Source organism: Sinocyclocheilus rhinocerous, unplaced genomic scaffold (genome assembly GCF_001515625.1).
Source record: "Sinocyclocheilus rhinocerous isolate Xijiao unplaced genomic scaffold, SAMN03320098_v1.1 scaffold1012, whole genome shotgun sequence".
Taxonomy (NCBI): Eukaryota; Metazoa; Chordata; class Actinopteri; order Cypriniformes; family Cyprinidae; genus Sinocyclocheilus; species Sinocyclocheilus rhinocerous.
In genome coordinates this window covers 405159-426911 of record NW_015640039.1, presented here as the reverse complement: position 1 = coordinate 426911, position 21753 = coordinate 405159, and the positions used below count along the sequence as shown (strand labels likewise).

The following is a 21753-nucleotide window of genomic DNA, read 5'->3' as shown; positions in this document are numbered from 1 at the left end:
AAAATTACTTGTTGAGATGATATTTTTCATGATGATTATAAGGGGAGACACTGCAGGCAAAAACACTTTTTTCATGCACCTGTCAAGTTTGATATTTTGGGTTTTATAGCACTTTTATCTATCTGTGTCAATAGATTTCAATTACAATACATATTTTTAAAGGCCGTTTTCTCAAAATGAGTTTTTTCTCCTACGCTGAGCCATAAATCTCCACTTCAGTAGTACTTACACACACCAAACTTTGCATTTTTATTCCGGTCTATATCCTGAAGGTTTTTACAGAGAGATTTGTTCATATATAATTTGCTTGATTATTTTAATCATGATTAACATTTTAATCCCCTAAAAATTATGAAAATATAGGGGGTTTTTTGTCCGTTCTAGGCATTTTCTGAATTATGGAGTGACAAAAATGAGATACCCAAAATTCCCTCTGTAAACACTTTTGACTCTAATATGTCAAAAAAATTAAACAAGAATTTTGAAACTGACATCATCCAGTGTTTAGATTTTTGTACTAGAAATGTATGCAAATTAGTGCATATTTCATTAAATAATAACTCATTTTCATATCTAAACCTAACATTTTAGAAAACTTGTAATACAAAAAATGTTTGCAATTATTAATGTAATCAATCAGCTGGGTAAGTAAGGCGATAACTATTAGTTTTTTGTTTTTTTTACCCTATTCACCTGCAGTGGCTCGCCTTGCAAAATGTATGTATATTATTACTAAATATAGTTCATGAATTTTTTTCTGGTAACACTTTACAATAAGGTTAATTAGTTAAGCCACATTAAGTAATGCATTGACTAATATTAACTAAATATAAGCAATACATTTGTTACAGTATTTAGTCATCTTTGTTAACAGTAATTAATAAAAAATACAACTGTTCATTGTTAATTCATGTTAGCTCAGGTCCATGAATTAATACTAACAGAGAAAACTTTTGATTTCAATAATGTATTAGTAAATGTTGCAATTAATATGTACTGAGATTGATAAATGCCATTAAATCAAAATCCATTGTTGTATATATACATTATATACATATATATATATATTTATACAGTATATAATATAAATTATATGAATATAAATTTATGCATGTAAATATTTTCAAAATATATACATGCATGTGTGTGTATTTATATATACATAATAAATATACACAGTACACACACATATATTATGTAAACAAAAACTTTTATTTTAGATGCGATTAATTGTTTGACAGCACTATAATGATTTTAACGTTATTCATACTTAATGAAGACTGCAATAAAGACTGCTGAATATTCAGTTTTGCCATGTAATAATATTTCACAATATTGACAATAACACAATATAAATATTGTATTATATTTCACAATATAAACACCAAAAATACACTTAAAATCAAGATGTACAACTTTTCCATGTATTCACTTTGCACATTTCTTATTTTAATCTGTCTCCTCAAAAGCTGTTGTTTTTACTGAGGAACATACAGTATGTTTCTTAATTCAAATATTTTAAACATGGAATTGAATGTGTGCTGTACCATCTGGGTGTGTGATCGGATGAGACTGGCTTCTTCAGACGTCACGCTGCTGTTGAGACTACTGAGGGACTCTGCGGTGGACAGACGCAGAGACTGACTGCTGGTGAGGGACGTGGTGGACAGCCGCCGCTTCCTCGCCCCGCTGCAGTTATTGGGAATGCTGAAAGCACAGCGCTTGTGGTAATTCAGTCCACAACCTGCAGGGGGAGACAGTGAGAGGGCAAAAAGTTGGACACTGTGGACATTTATCACACTTATGTCCAAGCACTCTTGGACATAGATGGAGATAGCTGGGACATGGAAAATAAATGTAGTGGCATGACAGCTCACAACAAGTCTAGCTATGATTGAATGAAAACAAGTGCAGTATGAAGAATACAACTTGTGAAAGACAGAGTCCCCACCATCGCATTTGAGTCCTTGACGCACCAGGCCGAAAAGCATCTCGCCGCAGTGATCGCAGAACGCCGGTGCACGATACGAGTGCACGTTTAAAGCGTGAGGACGAATCTGGAAGTCCTCGGATGTAGCAGCAGCTGCAGAATACACAACAAAATTGCAAAAAGGAGACATCAGTACCAACTGCTCAAATGTCATGCAAACCCTGTTTAGGATTTCTGCAGGTTTTATGAAGGTAAATTAGACATTTTATGACCAAATTGAGTGATAAATGAAAGGAAACACAATACACCAATACGGTCCCTAAATTGAGAAAGAGTTGTATATGCAACATTTTAAAGTTTGAAAATACAGTTTTCAACAGATCTGTTTTTTTATTATTATTATTGTTAATTTAACAACAACAACAAAAATGCTTAAGGCTTGAATGGCTCTGTTCACTTTTACTGTAAACTTTCTACTACAAAATTTTTACTTTTACTGTACATTCTTTAAAAAATTTTCAGGTCTTGATCTTGAAAATATTATTATGCCGATTTTGCAAATTCACATGATTTGCAGCATTTGAAGCTGTGTGAGTTGCAGAGATACAGTATCTCCCCATCTCTAAATCTGTTATTTCAACTGCTGATTACATCTTCCACTTTGGCTCTTCACCTCAGGCTCACATGTTCAAACAACTGGAGCTTGTGGGAGTTTCTCCACTAGATAAAATGTTAAAATGCACCGAATGAGACTTTGATATTCAGTTCAGTGACGTGGCTTCTTGTTAAAAGCTATTGTTCAGATTTCAGTTATTGACATTATGGCATTTTAACATTCTAAAAAGTGTGTCAACTTTCAGGAAATTACTTTGTGTCATATACTGTTGATTTATATCACTTCAGTGCTTCAATAAGTCAACAAAAGAATACAAAACATGGATTTATGTTCCAGTGCTATCTTGAAAATCTCTATGTATTATGGGTAAATCTCCAAAAAAGAATTCTATTTATATCTGATTCTGGTCAAATTTCATTTAAAAAAAATCTAAATAAAATTGCAGTATTCAGCATAAATTAAATAGGGACACATTTTTGGGAAATTATCATTATCTCAGACTTATTATGGTGATATTTTAGTATTATTTATATCCTATAGCATATATTAATATTTTTAAATAGCAGTTTCATTTTTCACTCATTTAGGTTTTGTTCATTTTGTGTTTTTGACATTTTTATTTCTTTAATATTACGATTTTTTTGTGGTCACTATCATTAATTTCATGTCACCAGAAATAATCATATCTTAATAATCAATAGCTTTGTTGCTGCGTGTTTGAACCCCTTTTGAGCTATTGGTTAATACCAGTCGATTTACCGGACAAAACAACTTCCACCAGGTCCCCCTCCTGGATGTCCGACACAGCCTTGACCAGCTGCAGGATGTTATTGCTGCTGGTGTCATGCTTGAAGAGGAGGATCTTGTCATAGATCCCATAAAAGCCACATTCAGGAAACTGGACGAAACAAAGAGAGAAAGAAACATTGATTAGCCTCATTTATAACCCATCTATACATATCCACAACACTCTGCTAATGTAATATTTCTCTTTTCCTTTTGTTAACAACCTTCACCACATTACAGCAGCTCATAACAACCACAACATCCTTCATAGATTTCTGGCTCATGGACAAACATGGAGAATCCGAATTTGAGATGAGCCACTAAGATCGACGGCCATCATGTTAACGAAGAACCATCTGCAAGGGTCCCTGATGGTGGCACTTTTGCAGGTGTACCCGCCAGGGATCTCCTCTCTTATTTGTGTGTGTTGCACGTCAAGGTTGGGACGGGGGTGTTCTTTGCTTCTGCCAGCTGCATTTTGAAGATTTCCTGTTGTTGCCGAGAAGAGCTTTTAATTTTCGTAGCTCTGCTGCCGTAAGACTTCTGAGCGGTTTTTAGAGGTTTTATAAATTTCATTTATAGGAAGGACTTATAAAAAGTTCAAAAACAACACGTAATCATAACGTAGGTTTCATTACCAGAAACTTCTCTTGTGTCCAAAAACAACCATTTACTGAAATGATGCGGGGGAAATGGTTAGTTACGATTTTTTGTGACTTTTTAATGTCAGATTAATGCACACGACAGCCCACATTTACGTCAACAATGCCTATTCAGCATTCATGAACTTGGGTCGCTCAGTCAGTCAAGATGAAGAAATAAGGAGGCAGTAGGCTAGATACTATTATTTCAAAACATGAGAAGTAGTAGATCTTATTCCAGTAAGTATATAACCAACAATAATAAATGTAGGAGAGTTTTGCTGAAGTTATGTGGCCATTAAACATTTTACTGATCAATTTTGTCCAGAAATGAAGATTCTGTCATCATTTACTTACACTCTTATTGTTCCATACCTGTATGAGTTTATTTCTTCTGAGGAACACAAAAGAAGTTAGTTTGAAAAATATGTTTTTAGTCCATACAATGGAAATCAAAGGGGTCCAATGTTGTTTGGACCCCAATGACATTCATTTTATCTTCTTATGTTCCACAGAAGAAAGAAAAGCATACATATTTGAAATTACATTGATAACAGTAAATGATAACAGAATTTTCATTTTTGGGTCAACTGTATTTTTAACTATGTTTCAAAATTTGTTTTGTTACAATGTGTTCTGGCTTTGCAAAGAGGCTGATATTGAATAAAGGTTTTCTACACTGCAAAAAATCTATATATGTTTTCTTGTTTAGTATTTTTGTCTTGTTTTTTTTTTTTGTCTTCTAGTACAAGTATCTGAACATTCTTAAATCAAGATAAATTTACTTGAAAAGCAAAATTACGTAAGACTTTATGTTTCCTGAAATATATATCAAAATTGTGTTATTTTTTGCTCAAAACAAGGAAGATTATCTGCCAATGGGGCAAGAAAAAAAATCTTGTTTTCCCTTTAAATTTAGATGATTTTAGACAGAACATCTCAAGATGCTTGTCACAATGCCAGGCATTCAGAAATTTGTATTTACATTATCATTACTTTTTAGGATAAATGCAAATCAAGATAAATTATGTGAGAAGCAAAATGACAGAAGATATTAAGTAAAAAAAAAAGTATCAAAATTAAGTGTTTTTTCTTAAAATTAGAAAAAAAATCTTGTTTTCCCTCTGAATTAAAATAATTTTTCTTACCCCATTGGCAGATTTTTTTTTTTTTTTTTTCTTGTTTTAAGCAAAAACTATCAAAATTTTGACAAATCTTTCAGGAAACAAGACTTAATATCTTAAGTCATTTTGTTTCTCAAGTAAATTTATCTTGATTCAAGAATATTTAGATATTTGTAATGGAAAACAAGACAGAAATACTAAGAAAAACAATTCTGCAGTGTACAAACTTGACTGAATCCAACAGAAAACCCATAGCCCATGTGTTAAACTTTGCATCTCATTTTACATACAAAGACAAAGTTTACTTTGAGACTTTATAAGTACATTAGCAAAAAACAGCCTGTTTTATCCTAAGGCTCATGTAATATTACATTATCACTATTTTTAATGCAATAAAACCTTGACAAACATTAGCATTGGCCCTCAAAAGAAATAAAATGATCAAAACTCTATGCCGTTATCCATTTAAGGCCTGGTGCATTTTTAAAACCAAATGGCGATGTTACAAACCAACAAAAAAAATTTACATCCAACGCCTTTTAATCACCAGGCATGTACAGTAGCGCAGCAGAAGACGCAGTGGAGCAGCTCTTTGATGAAGATCTTGCAGGGGGATTCCGAAGCAGTGTCGCGCAGAACCCATTTGTGCTAATTAGCATGAGAGCTGGTGTGGTGGATTTGCTTGGTTGCTTTTCATTTTGAGCTGACAGCTGTGACCGTGCTGTGATATAAGCCTGAGAGCCAGTTGGGTGTGATACCTGAGCACTTCTGCATTACAGCCGTCATCTGCCAATCATTGAAGAGAACGAAATCCCACTTGGCACCGAAAGCTGTGACCGTGCTGTGATATAAGCCTGAGAGCCAGTTGGGTGTAATACCTGAGCACTTCTGCATTACAGCCGTCATCTGCCAATCATTGAAGAGAACGAAATCCCACTTGGCACCGAACAACTACCCGGCATGAGAAGATTAGCTACCTGAACAAGCCAACTTGGAGCAAGTTTGAAATGAGAAAGCTGGGCACAATCAATAGCATGACAAAGGTGCAGTGTTACATATAATGGATGACAGAACAACAAGGATGAAAAAAGATATAGCCGCCCCATACCGCAGGTCAAAGGAGTGTGGGACGTAGGCATGATAATGTCAGTCAAATGCATAGGGGCTTATCAGTGAAGCAGATCTCCTGAATACTTTATAATGTGCCATTCAACGCATGTCATACAACTCGGTGAGCTGGAAGCCATCACAACCAGCATACCGAACCTGACTCTTGCCCCTCGTCTTGTGTTAGTGTTTGTGTGCGTGTGGCGCTGGAGAAAGTCAGTTGGGATTTTCCACTACGGAACATGGAATCATTGCTGATATCGGTGCACAAATAGCACTCTGAAAAAAGGCATTCATGTGTAAAGAATCCTGTAAATAAGTAAAACCAGGTTCAAGGTTCAACCAGAACAGTACATTGGTCTCGCATCCAAGTCATGGTGGAGTTTGGTAGGATTTTCTGAAGAACGAACTGATATGATGTAATTTCGCACAAAATAAACTTCAAAGCAAAGTTAATTTAAAGCAGGGGTGTCAAATTCAGTTCCTGGAGGGCCACTGTGTAGCTACAACCCTAATTAAACACACCTGAACCTAAGTAATCAAGGTCTTTAGACTTACAAGAAACTTCCAGGCAAGTGTGTTGGACCTGGTTGGAGCTAAACTCTGCAGGACAGTGGCCCTCCAGGGATCTCCAACCCTGCTCCTGGAGAGCTACCATCCTCTAGAATTCAGTTCCAACACTGCTCTAACACACCTGCCTGTAATTATCAAGTACCTGTGAACACTTTGTTTATCTGGTTCAAGTAATTTGATTGGGGATGGAGCTGAAATCTGCAAGATGGCAGCTCTCCAGAAGCAGGGGCAGAGACCCCTTTTTTAGAGTTTGTTCCTGGAGTTCAAACAGCTTGATAAAGCGGACTTTACAGAAAAGTTCACTGTGGCTAGTAATCACCTTCAAACTACCACTGGTCCATGGTGATTACGTACAGGTAATAGGTCATATGTACGCGTATTTGCATCACTTTGACCGTTCTCTGTAGATCCCATCTTCTCACGCGCCACGATTGGTCAATTATGTACAATGCCTGCAAGTTATTGGTCAAGCTACTTTTCGATCACTACTTTCAGCAAGTGTAATAAAGCCAAAACCTGGATATTTTCGGCAATATAGAAATCCTGGCCAGGACGTGTCCGGGAATAAAAGAACGAATGGGTGTGACGTAATTTCAAACAAACTCATGCCAAGAACAAAGTTTGCTTGCCATTCATTTTGGTAGTTTGAAACAGCTTGAAAACTTTCCGGAAAACTTTGCTTCGGCTGGTAAACACCTTTTAACCTTTGGGCCATGGTGGTTACATTATAGGTACATAATAGGTACATAATAGGTTTGGCTTTGTAGCTCCCACATACTTGATGTGAAAATCTTCTCATGGTTCATTCTGGTTCATCGATGTCAGACGCAAGTAAATATGTGGACGCGCTGGAAAGCTGCTTTACAGTAGAAATTGAAGTTGTAATTCTAATTGAAAGTGACTTTTTCATGTTTAATATTCTAAAGCTGCTTGTTTTAAGGAAGTATGAAGTGCTATATAAATAAAGGTGATGTGACTTGACCGGAGCACCAAATTGAGTATATGGGAGCTTTAATGACGGATCATGCTGATGTTGTGATTCAGGCATGGAAAACCATTTATAGTGCAACAGCGAGGAGTGTGAGAACACAGAACCCAGACACGACATCAGAGAGACAACAGGAAGAGACAAACTGAGACAAAAGGAAAGAGAAAGAATATAAAGAATTACTACACTCCATACCCAAAACAACACCTTTCCACCCAGTTCCTGTTTTTCCCACCGCCTAAGGATTCCCATGTGTTCCTTTCAGAGCACATGTGGCTAACCTCCACCTCATCCAAAGGAAGAGACAGACCCTGGTCCATGGCCTTCCGCTCAAAATACTCCCTCCCTCTCCCTGAAGCTTCCACAAGAAAGTCAACAACCCTCCATCTTGTCTATTTCCAGAGGCTTGAGCTGCTGCCAAAGATTATAGTCCACACCCGGCCTGCTACCACAACTTCTAACCAACCTCTAAACATGCTTGACAGCAGCAGACGGCCTCGGGAGAAAACAGCCACACAGTGGCTTGAGGCGCTTGCTAAACTGGGCAAAGTCTGTTCAGAATCTGTCTGCCATTAATGGAGCTGCTTCAGTGGCTTATGAGTCAAACGGCTATTTCTCTTCTGTTATATAACTATAGTATAAAACTGTTTATCTATTGCACAGTCTCAGATTGTTCAATGACCGCCTTATGCTTATTTTATACAAACATGACAAACTCTGATCTGATTGGATGAAAGTAAGGGGCTGCACCAATAAGCATTTTTGACAAAGAACTAATTACTGTATTTATACATTTGCAAGGTTAATGGAGTTAAATACAAAAATGTACAAAAGCTGTCACTGGTGCAGTACGCTTTCAAAAGGTACACATTTGTACCTTATTTACCCCTAAGGTTACATATTAGTACCTAAATTATGTATATTTGTACCTTTTGAAAAGGTACCACCCCAGTGACAGCTTTTGGCCTTTTCTTCTAGATTATAAAGTCTGCACATGTCAGTTTACATCACATGGAATGAATACCCATCACTGGTAGTTGGGAGCACCGGAATGGAGAATGGATTTTAGTTATGTTGTCGACAAAATATTGAGTACCCTGGAATTGATACAATAGCCTGCATACTAAAACTAGCTACAACAAGCACTTGCTACTTACTACTTTGTACAAACCCAGCGCTCATTTTATTTGTCAATTAAACTGATAGCAAAAAGTTTTTCCAGACATTTTACATTAAATGGACCGTAGACCAAACTGTCGGCCACCAAATCACTCGGCTACATATGTATCCTCAATTGTTCCTATGCATGTTTGCACAGTGGCACAAACAATAGACGCTGGTGCAATCATATCTGCCATTCCCTGGGCTTTGCTTGGAGACAGCACAGTGTTTCTAAGGGTGCTTTGTGTTGACTAGGATCGTGTTTCTCGCATGGTCTCAGGCGGCTGCGCCCATTATGACTCTGATGAATTATGGAAACCATTGCCCCCTTCTCTTCTCTTCTCTTCTCTTCTCTTCTACAACACAGTGGCAGTCTACACAAACACTTTTCATACTTTGTGTTGACTAGGATCGTGTTTCTCGCATGGTCTCAGGCGGCTGCGCCCATTATGACTCTGATGAATTATGGAAACCATTGCCCCCTTCCCTTCTCTTCTCTTCTCTTCTCTTCTCTTCTCTTCTCCAACACAGTGGCAGTCTACACAAACACTTTTCATAACATCCGTCAGAACTTTAACCCTGTCTTGTCTCATCAGACATAAGTACACTGACATAAAAAAAAAACCACATGCTATAAATAGCCATTGCCCTGCTTACCATGTAATATTGGAAATCTCTGGACTGACTGAAAGCAATAAAGATGAGTGACATTTATTTGCACTTCCAAGTGTGACATGCATTTTTATTTTCCCTCCTCGTGTTACCTATTGAGTGCCAATAAAGGGTGATCCCCAGTGCGCGCCAGGGATTTGGACTGATCTGGCAACAGCTTCTTCTAATAAAAATGTAGTATCAAATAAACTGCACAGCTGATCTCCCAATACAACATATTGAAAGCACATATTGAAGCTTGTGGTAATTCTTATACTGTTTTTGTCTTAAAACATTGAAAAAAAAATTTTATGTATATAATTTATATATAAAAATTATTTGATTCTCAATGTTTCGCATCTAGTCTCTGTTGAAAAAATGTACATGTTGGAACACTTACATTAAAGTTCCTGTCTTTTGATACTAATAGCCATTATTATTAATCTATCTGTCTATCAATATGGACACACACTCACATATACAAATGGCACATTCATTTACGGACCCCTTTAAACCACTTTGTGGCTTCATTCTGTGATATGATCATGGTCACATGACCACGGCCATGGTTTGAGAATGTGAACAGTTTGGCCACAGCGGTTTTAGAATGAATTGTTGCAACACCATGACCCACTTCAGTCTGTGATTATTCCCACACGTCAAGGCCTCGGTTCTTACCAAACAAACTCCTTAATAATGGAACAAGAAGTCATTGTTTCCTTAAATTGCCCTTTGTGTGCTTTCCAAACAACAACTAATTGTAATGGAAATGCCCATTGCTCCAATTCAGATCTCTAAGACCTGCTTTATAGTGTTTAGAGCCAGTGTGAAACCAGAGAGACTCTCTGGAGTGCCATGGCAACATAGGAATAGACTATTTTGGCATTTTATGCTTTTGTGTTAAGAATGATCCACATTAGCCTTTGCAGAAATCCAGATTTTTTTTTTTTTTCATTTTTATTCAAGCTGGTTTTATTCTAGAAGCCATCTCAAATTTATATTGGAGCCTACATTTCAAAATATATTAAGTGCAAGAGAAGCTTTATTAGCCCTTTATTTATTAACCCTATATATCCTGACATATGTAACAGTAGAATTTATATATACAAACTTTTGCCGTTTGGGATCAATACGATTTTTAATGAAATGTCTTATGCTCATCATCAAGACTGCATCTATTTGATCAAAAATGTAGAAAAAAAACCCTATATATATATATATATACCAAACATATATTTAAAATTAATATTTTTTTAATATCATATTTGAAACATCAGTCTTTTATGGTTCATGTAGTATGACATAACTGAGCAAAAACATGCAATTTGGTGTATTTGCTAATATTTATATGGCCACAAATAGAATGGATGAAATTTTACTAGTAAGTCAGTGAGATCATTTTAACAATGCACAGTAATTATTACTACAGTCGAGCAATATAAAGCAAATAAACAAGCAAGGTAGATGACGTCACAATTACTGACCCAGATTTTGTGATATTCTGAAATGTTATCAGCTTGTCTTCACTGACAGAGAATTGTAAAAAAAAAAAAAAAAAATCTGCCTTCAAGTGCACCTGAGTTTCACAATGAGTACGGCATCCGTTATTACGACATGTCACACATTCTAGTCGGAAACATAACACAGACGTAGCTTAAATGAGAATCATACTGTGAACAGTAAAAAAAATAAAATAAATAAATGAATCTGCATAAAAAAAAAATTATGTTACATTACACAAATCCTGAAAGTTAGCTGTTCTGTACATCGCACCTTTAAAATGATTGAATTATAGCATGTACAATTAAAATAACATGCAAAATCTTTCATTATGATTGGCTAAACTTGTTGTCCACTTACTTATCTTTATATTTGTATTCTATATAAATACATAATGTATATAGGCTATCTGATATTACCTATTTTATATAGCAGTGTTTCCACAGTTTCAGAAATTAGAGTATCATCAAGCTTATGACTTTGCTCTGTCATTTAAGTGCTCAGAACTTGTAATTACAACATTTCCAACTCTACTTGAAAGGCACAAAAAATTCTATAAAAACTGACCTTTTGTCAATCTCCGCCCCCTTGGTAAATGAGGTTTGAGACATAAGTTTAATGCACAGCAATTTGGAAAACGAAAAAATACCTCTTTGTGTACAGGTCCCCTGTGTCACTCTGATAAGTGGCCTGTTAAAAACATTTCGTTTAATTTACATTTAAAGTTAATTTTAAAAGTACTGAATTGCAATATCATTACAGATTCGTAATTAAATATACATTTAAATAAATTGCATACACGTTTCAATCGAAATTACATTTGAGTATATTTTAGTTGATCGTAAATGCTTGTCAGTGAATTTGGCAGTACACAACTAAGACAATAAAAGTAATTATGAAATTACAAATAATGTTGAACTTAAATTCTATTCGATTAAAAAATATATAATATAATATAATTAGTGCTGTAAAACAATTAATCGCAATTAATCGCATCCAAAATAAAAGTTTGTGTTTCAAAAGTTGCCAGCAGTTTTCTGTAAGGGGTAGGTTTAGGTGTAGGGCGATAGAAAATACAGTTTGTACAGTATAAAAACCATTACGCATATGGAGAGTCCCCGTAAACCACAAATACAAGTATGTGTGGGGGTGTGTGTGATATAAAGGTATTTCCGCAATCAGTACAGTTTATACACTTACCATTTCACAAAGATAACCCTTTCAAAACCAGTTCTCTCATAAGCATGTGTTTAATTGTGACGTTATGAAGTTAAATGAATGACAGAGACTGGACTGTGGCTTAATGTTTGTAGGAATTGGAGGTCATGCATGCAAATGTTTTAACAATGTTGCAAACATCACTCAGAAGAGACATAGTAAAAAGGCTCCTCTTTCAAATAACAATACAAATAACGTAATACAAGGTAATAATGTTTGAGACAACACCCTTGGCTGCAACTTCTTAAGCCTTCCACCGTCAACACCTTTGAAATAGTCTCCTGTTACCAGCTAACACAGCTAAAATAAAAACTTCCCAGGGATTTTGGCAGATATTGACGTTAAATTAAATGGTGCCATGGCAACTGCGGCGTAAAGACGTCAACGTGCTACACTCATTAGCGTCCGACAACTGCTTGGCTGAGCGCGGGAATTTCACCGGCCATTGTTTTTGTGCGTGATGGAACAAACGCTTTCAGCTAGCTGGGATATTTTAGGTCGTGTGATGTCATGGGACCTGCTGAGAAACATATCAGAAAGGCCAAGTTTTTTTTGCGCAGAGGCACGGTCTAACAACCTGAGTGACAAGAGTGAATGAGAATTCCCCGTCGCAAGAGATGACGCAATAAACGGGTGATTTCAGCAGCTGATTCACAACAACAAACTCAACGCCGAGGTCAGTTGTAGCACAATAGGATAAAAGATTCTATTCTACTGAGCTTGGCTCTTTTAGGTTAACTCTTTTCTTCTATTCCTCCACCCTGTTCCACTTGTGCAACAGATAGTCCCCTATAGCATACGCTAAAACACAACAAACTAAAGGAGTTCTTTGCTATGCAAATCTGAACCACTAGCAAGGCAGTGCCTTGTGAAAAGGAAGTGTTGCTTAACTGTATTGAATGTGCACTTGTAGTGTACTTCAAAACTTAAAAGTGGAATTAAAACAAACAAACAATGATATAATATTAATCCAATTAAACGGCCGCATAGAGTACGCTTTCAGGATTTAAGTAGCCTGCACTTTTAAAAACTGCACTTTGTAATAATATGAAATTAAAACTTTTACTTTAAAATGCATTTCAAATTATGTTCAACAGACTTTTGTCATGCTTTAAAGAAGTACACTTATTTAGACTCACAAACTTAAGCATGTTGATTATAAATGTAACTGTAGTGTTATACAATACTATATCAAGTTAATATAATTTAAATGTACCAAATTGCACCTTCATCATTACAAATGTGTAATTACAAATATTTAAATACATTGCAAATTTCAATGAAAAAGACCATATTTTAGTTTACCATAATGCTTGCCAGTACATTCGCCAGTACGCTTTTACCATATTTCAAAGACAATATAAGTAATTATGAAATCATATTACCTAAGTCACCCAAAAACACTTTAACGATTTAATTAAAATTAACATTTTAATATAAATTATACTATAATACATAATACATTTTCATGTAATTGCAAGTAACATGCACAGCAATATTACATTTATTTTGCACTTAAGTATATTCTTTTAAAATATATTATATACGTAAGTACTCTTTTTATACAAAGTATGCTTCTTTTCTTTTCTTTTTTTACAAGGTGAGATATAAGTACAGCGCCTCATAAGGAAGCAAAAGCAAATAAAGACACTATAAATCAAGGTTCTGTGGCTTTTAGTTCAGCTATAAGCCGATTTAGCATTATTAGCAATTAATTAGCTATATGATAACTAAAAAAAAAAAAACAGGACAAAACAAACTTCTAGGAGATATAATGCAAAACATATGACTTACACATGTAAAAAGTAGGCTTCTTTTCTGACAGAATGTAAAATAATTATTTCAGAGCTCTCTAAACTGCAAAGGACTAGCAATAGCATGTAGCAAATGATGTTTTGATGAGCTGCAAGCTAAAGGCTATTAGCTACTCAAAATAAAAAGATCCCTTCAATAAGTGCCACCCCAACTTATTTTAACAGGAAATATGACAAGACAGGAAATACAAGTGTGTTCGTCAAACCGTTTCATTGAATCTGCATTCTTATAAACTCAAGTGAAGAGAAAAGGGCAAAGCTAAAGCTACAACAGGCCAACGGATCAGTAAGTGTGATGTTTATGTAGAATATCAGGGTTAAGAGCCTGACTTCCTGTTTGTGTTCTCACAAGTTCAAGAGGGCAAGGAGGGAACGTCTGTGGAGGTACTAAGTCAACTGTTTTCTTTGTTTAATGTTCTTGCGTCAGCCCCATGCAATCGTGTTGTATATGTGGTGTAAGACGACTTTCCCTTTAGTAATGAGTAGATAACACAGATATAATAACAAAGGTGGACATCTGTGTCATGGAAAAGGGTGTAAAAGCCAAATTTACATTCCACACATGGCTAGAGCCCTTATGTAGAGCATGAAAGCCTGCAGGACTGGTGCAAATACCAATGATACTTTCATACTATCGGCGCTGTCACGTTTCTGCTGTAGCATTCCAACTTCATTGATATAGTATCAAATAAGTAACTTCTTAAATTTGAATGTGTATTAACATTTTTTTAATAATGAATACAAAATAATTTAAATAAAAATCACTCACATGAACTAAACACAACTAAAAGAAACCAGACTGTTTATGTAGACCAAACTGAACTCTATATTCCAGGTTAAATGAAACTAAAACAATAGAATCTGTGGCATGCTGTCAATCACCATGGATATCATTTTGACTCGTCTCGATTTATAAAAACCAACAAGAACTGTGTTGACACATAAAGCATTTACTATGGATGTCTAATTGTATTAGACATCTGGAAAACTGTTGAAATACACAATTATTATATAGTTTATACATGCTAAATTTAGTGTGCTAGAGTTGCTTACAAACCCAGTCCAGAGAGTTATGTCAGAAATGATCTCATGACTATTTAAACCAGTAAACCCGGTACTTTTTGTGAAATGTGTGATAGGATTTCAAGAAGAGACATAACTACGTGTTTTAATGATCTCTGCAGCACTTTTCCATGGAACAAATTCCAGTTACAGGAAATCATGCTGCGGATGCATAACCAGAAGTCCTCTAGATAAGCAAAAAGACAATTCAGATAAAATATACCACATTTTGCATGGAAGAATTAATAAAAGCTCCTTTTAGAAAAATACACAAGGCACGTTTTTATTTTATTTTAAACCCTTCTATGCTAAATATGATATATATAAATAAATAAAGAAAGATTTTTCAAAGTTGTAAATAAAACAGATTATTGGAGTTTGTTTTACCATAAAATACTTTTTCTACTATTTATCTAATATTTTCCTATACTTCAAAATTTCACATTTTATTCAATGAGTTACTTGCTCTTTATTTATAAATATTTGTGAAATTTACTATCAATTTTTGAGTGAAAACTGAAATCTATATCATTTTTGTCCCCCATGTGTATACAATCGGCTGATAAACTCTTTCAGTTTTGTTTTTGCAACTGAGGGATGACTGAGTCAAAATTATTTTCTGTCATGAGCAACAGCATCATAAATATTGTCAGCAGAGGTTGAATATTAAGTATAGTCACCAATTTTGTTGTATTTAACATTGACAAAGTTAATTTGAAGCAAGACATCTTTTCAAATGCACAGCAACAAAAAAAACAAAACAACAACAGCGCCTATAAAAGTGGGACCGGAGCTGACCACCTTCTGAACACAACATGTTGGTTTAGATGCAAAAATCACACACACTGCACACACACACACACACACACACAGTGATTTCATTAAGCCCACAAACTTCTGTGCGCTGCCTGGGGCTGAGGCAAGGGCTCGGAAAACAAAGCAGCCTTTTTTTTATTCAAGCGAACAGTAACACGAGAGGCATGGCTGGCAAGCAAAGGGGAGAAGAGGGCGGAGGGGACTCAGCCAGGGGACTAAATAGAGTTTGTGCTCCACTGTGCTGAAATAGGCTTTTATGGCCCAGGCGTCAGGATGATGAAGCAGGCAAGCCAATAGGAATGCCACATTGATCCCCAGAGCCCCCAACAATTCAGGACCTTATTACTTTGAACAGAAAAATAGAAATGAATGGAAATGGAAGTAGGGATGAGAATTTAATAGTTGTACAATTCCAGTTATTAAATGATTCTATGAATGATTCTTTTGAGGGAGCTGATTCATAGACTGATTCCAGAGCCTTTGTGATCGGGTCATTAAAAAGAATTGGCTCCTATTAGTGTTTTAATAAATTCATGCAAAAATCACACACACTGCACACACACACACACACACACACAGTGATTTCATTAAGCCCACAAACTTCTGTGCGCTGCCTGGGGCTGAGGCAAGGGCTCGGAAAACAAAGCAGCCTTTTTTTTATTCAAGCGAACAGTAACACGAGAGGCATGGCTGGCAAGCAAAGGGGAGAAGAGGGCGGAGGGGACTCAGCCAGGGGACTAAATAGAGTTTGTGCTCCACTGTGCTGAAATAGGCTTTTATGGCCCAGGCGTCAGGATGATGAAGCAGGCAAGCCAATAGGAATGCCACATTGATCCCCAGAGCCCCCAACAATTCAGGACCTTATTACTTTGAACAGAAAAATAGAAATGAATGGAAATGGAAGTAGGGATGAGAATTTAATAGTTGTACAATTCCAGTTATTAAATGATTCTATGAATGATTCTTTTGAGGGAGCTGATTCATAGACTGATTCCAGAGCCTTTGTGATCGGGTCATTAAAAATAATTGGATCCTATTAGTGTTTTAATAAATTCACAAGATTATTTTAGTACCTTTGAAGGCATTTGTGGCTGGTTCAATAAAAATAATCAGTTGACATGAAATAAAATCTGAAAGACTCTTATTGTGCTGATACAATGGTACAGTGATAGTATCAGATGCTAATATGCTTTTTTTTTATTTTTATACTATGGTACTTTAATAGCCCATGCATGTGAAAAAGAAGTGTGCTTAATTGTATTGAATGTGCATGTTAAATCTTAAAAGCATTATGTATAGTTTAAAGTATTACGTATAGTAAAAGTATATTTTTATGCTTTAATACTCTTATTTCATGCTTTAACTAACACACTGAAGTACAAGTACTTGACTATTGTAACTGTAGTGTTATTCAATTATATTTAGATTAAATCTACCTCTTCCGGTTTGTCTGATTTGTCGTTGTGTTTTCTGACTTGTTATTTTGTTTTCGAATTTGTCATTGTGTTTTCTGACTTGTTATAATGTTTTCTGAATTGTTGTTGTGTTTTCTGAATTGTTATTTAGTTTTTTAGACTTGCATTTGCGTTTGTAATTTGTTATTTTGTTTTCAGAACTGTGATTTGTTTTGCACTTCTCTGCCACCGTAAATACTGTATATTTATACAGCCTAATATAAATGTACTAGACTGCAAATTCATCATTTCTAATGACCAAATAGAAATAACACTAAACTATATTTTAGTTTTCCATAAATATCTAGTTAGTACATTGAGCAGTACATTTTAACCGTATTTCAAAGACAATAGAAGTAAATATGAAATGTCATATAAAGATGTACTTAAAGGGTTAGTTCACACAAAAATGAAAATTCTGTCATTCATTACTCACCATCATGTCGTTCCAAACCCGTAAGACCTTCATTCATCTTCAAAAAACAGAAATTAAGATATTTTTAATGAAATCCGAGAGCTTTCTGACCCTGCATAGACAGCAATGCAACTGACACGTTCAAGGCCCAGAAATGTAGTAAGGACATCATTAAAATAGTCCATGTGACATTTCAACCGTAATTTTATGAAGACTGACACCAAAGAAAATAAATTGTTCAATAAAGTCGTTACTCTTGTTTTCTTTGTGCACAAAAAGTATACTCGTAGCTTCATAAAATTACGGTAGTAAAAACGTGGTAGTTGCGTTGCTGTCTAAGCAGGGTCAGAAAGATCTCGGATTTCATCAAACATATCTTAATTTGTGTTCCGAAGATGAACGAAGGTCATATGGGTTTGAAACAACATGAGGGTGAGTAATTAATGACAGAATTTACATTTTTGGGTGAACTAACCCTTTAAGTACTTCTGAGTCAGAAAAGCAATTTAGGTAGTTGCATGTAATATAAATTAAACTATGGTACCATTTGATGTTAATATGCAATTAAGTGTCCGTAAAAATTATATTCAGGTTTCACTTAAGTATATTATTTTCGTAATCTTTTCTTGAAAGTGTGTTAAAATATACTCCTCTTAAAAGTGTACTACTTTTTCACAAAGGATATGCTATGGTACTGAATGAGTACCATCATATGCCTCGTTGCTTGCCAATAAAACATGCTAATACTACAGTTGTTAAAGACAATAACAGGGCGCTCAGCATTTGAAAACACACATAAATACTCGTCTGCCAATGTGACTGGAACCAGACTTCTCTCCTCACTCTGAGATCATGTGTTTACCCACTGTGGTAACCCACCCATTTAACTTTCTGCAGCAAACCAGCTTGGAAACACACAACACAAAACCTCCGTTCTTACGCCTAGCACATGCACACACACTGCTCCCCCTTCTCCAAATTCGCATGCACACTCCACCCACGCCTAACATTCACACCGTCCTACATTACAGTCAATCCAAGCACATGCGAGTCTGACACCTCTTTCCACTCGTTTCTGCTCTTTTCATGGCGGAGTTAAGCTGCTTTGATTTGTATTACCATACAAAATCTCCATTCTTCCAAAGAAACCAATTACAAACCATGGTTGGTCTGAAAAGAATATAATCCTAATGGGATTAATTGCATACCGATTTACTCACAGCATGGCATTAAACAACACGTTTCAAAACCAAAAGGTATGCCAGCTGTGGAATTAAGGCCTTGAAAACAGTGTTTGTGTGTCTATGTGCTAAACTCAGTGAACATCCCACCAGCTAAATGTAGTTATTTAGAATTAATGGATATGCTAAATTAAAAACAGGGCCTAAATATGTTGTTTATTAACACTACAGTTTTCAAGAATATCTATCATTGCACCTAGTACAGCCTAATAGTAAAGCCACAACACCCTAATATGACTATTTTTGCACAGGCAAGCATCATTCTAGTAAAATTCCAGTTGTTACTACTTCATAATAAATTAATGTTTGCACAGTTTTATTGCACTAACAATCAATGCTAACGATGGTATTTTGGTGGAAACTGTGGTGCTGTGGGTAAGCCAAACGGCCCCGGATAACATAAGCCATCTGTGACCTCATAATTGGGCGACCGACATGCTGAAAGAATAATCTGGGCACACCCCAACATAAAAAAAAGCTTGCTTTAGTTCCTATCTTGTTTGTTTTCTCTTTTTGAACTGACCAAGGAAAGCTAATATGAATGAAACTATTGCCATTATTTGTACACAAAAATCACCGTGGCTGTGCCTTGGTACAATATGCTAATATCATGGTACTTTGACATACATCAAATTGTAGTCAATGACTGCCATATTCATCATACACAATGGTATTTGCATAGTACACTCGAAATATGGAAGTACCTTTTTTGGTGTGGCTTAAAAGAATAGGGTGTTTTGTCAAAGTTTGCATTATGCACCATAAGCATATTACACTTAGACAAATATAAATCATAGCACAAACAAGGGACAAGGATATTGGATTTCATAAAAGCCTATATGATGGAGAAAACTCCAAAAGAAGTGTAAATGTGTATGCCAGAAATCCTGTCTGAGTAAAGCGATCTGCCGCTGGCGCTGTACTGTACCACTGAGTAACCCATTATATTTGACACCTTGAAATGTGTTTTTGTTAGGTGCTGAATTGAAGTGTCACAGGCAAGAAAAATCTATTACACATCAAATAATATTGTAATTTGGGGGCACATTTAATGGCCATTACATTTGCCACATCATATTTTTATTTTATTGCTTATTCAAGGTATTTTTTTTCTCTAATTCTCATTTGCTGCATACTATCTATGGATTTACATTGTTAAATTAATACATAATAATATAGTACATAACATATAAAACAGTCTGTTCACATCAAACACAACATTCACTGTACATCAAATCAAAGAAGAACTTGAGCAGATTTCTTCTTATCTAAGGACCAGCGACTCTTATCTAAATCTTCAACATTAAAATTAAATGCAAAACAGCTCTAAGCTCAGCTAAGAAAATAACCCTAACAAAATACAATGTCAAAGATTGCGTCTCTTGTCTTTTCTCTTTTCACTTTTGTCATTCGTTTCCTGTTGAGCAAATGAGTGTTTTGAATAGTCAAATGGTGGCCAGCACAGAGCGGTAAATTTGCCAGGAAATACGGTCCTTCCATGCAAAGACTCTCCGTAGCCATGCAAATGAGCCGGAGTGAGATGACTATAGCATGTGGGAGTTGCACGGTGCAGAATTACCTGTGACTCCCCTGATATCAGACACTGTGTGCTTTACAGTGGCCACATTTGTAAGAAACAAACAAGTAGTGATTTTACGCTAGCTGCTGACACTTCCTCAGGAGTGTCCTTAAAAGTCTTCTTTCCTCAGGAATGGGGATTCACAGTCTGATATCCGACCTCCTTAACCTTTGGATCTAGAATGGATCTACAGCATGGTGGAATTGAGATGTCCATAACCTTGTTTCAACGCTGGTTACAGTCCACTGCATGAGCGTTTTGGTACACAGGTCAAAAATATGTTTTTGTACTGTTTAGCTTTTTTCTGTTGAGTATAAACTGATCCACATGCTTGCTGCAAACTGGGATTTTAAATTACATACTATATTAAGGAGGACCTGCCCATTTGTTCTTCCACAAACCACTGAAAACAACCACAAATCTGCCCTCTTTCTACTATTATCACCCCAGGCCTAGAATACAAGGCCAGAGGTGGGTGACCAGGAGATTGATGGAGTGCTCCTCCTCCTGGGATCCAGATAAAACCACACACATTCCTCTCTAGGGGACAACATGTGACTTAACTCTCAACCATTGGTTTCATTTTAAGTCTATATACAGTATCACTAGACACCTATTTTGCTGCCAACCACATTTCGAAACTCCTTCTAAGACCTTGTGCAGAAATCTGTCTGTAGGCAAAAAAGTCTTAAACTCTTTAAAGGTGTGTTGCATGGAGATGTGCAGAGATGGAAGTAACATCAATGTCTGTGAACCTACAGTGAGAAAACAAACTCCAGGAGGAAGCCAAAGGGAGCGGTTCAGAGGCGGAGGACACGCCATGGCCTCCTACTTTGGGAGGAAACAGGCTTCATTTCCTCCTCTTTATCCCATGGACAATGGCTTGCTTACGTGTTGGACCAGCAGGGAAAATAGGCTGGGCAAGGAACAAAAGGGACAGCCCACAGCCTGGTACTCTATAGATGGTTTAATTATGCATTACATAGATGGCAGAACAATTTTGTAGTTCTTTTGGGATTGAGGGAAAGGAAAACTTGTTCTAGAAGAGGATAAATAATGCCTAGAGGGAGGAACTGT

At 36.0% G+C, this 21753-nt stretch overlaps 1 protein-coding gene across 1 annotated transcript in view; it reads right to left on the bottom strand.

Moving 5' to 3' along the window:
- Positions 1-21753, bottom strand: part of LOC107752286 (serine/threonine-protein kinase D2-like) — a 36087-nt gene that overhangs the window by 12228 nt on the left and 2106 nt on the right. Inside the window, exons 2-4 of the mRNA XM_016568224.1 lie at positions 3306-3444; positions 1952-2083; positions 1548-1744 (exon numbers count right to left, since the gene is read on the bottom strand). Coding sequence (XP_016423710.1) covers positions 1548-1744; positions 1952-2083; positions 3306-3444 — 468 coding nt within the window. The remainder of the gene's footprint in view (positions 1-1547; positions 1745-1951; positions 2084-3305; positions 3445-21753) is intronic.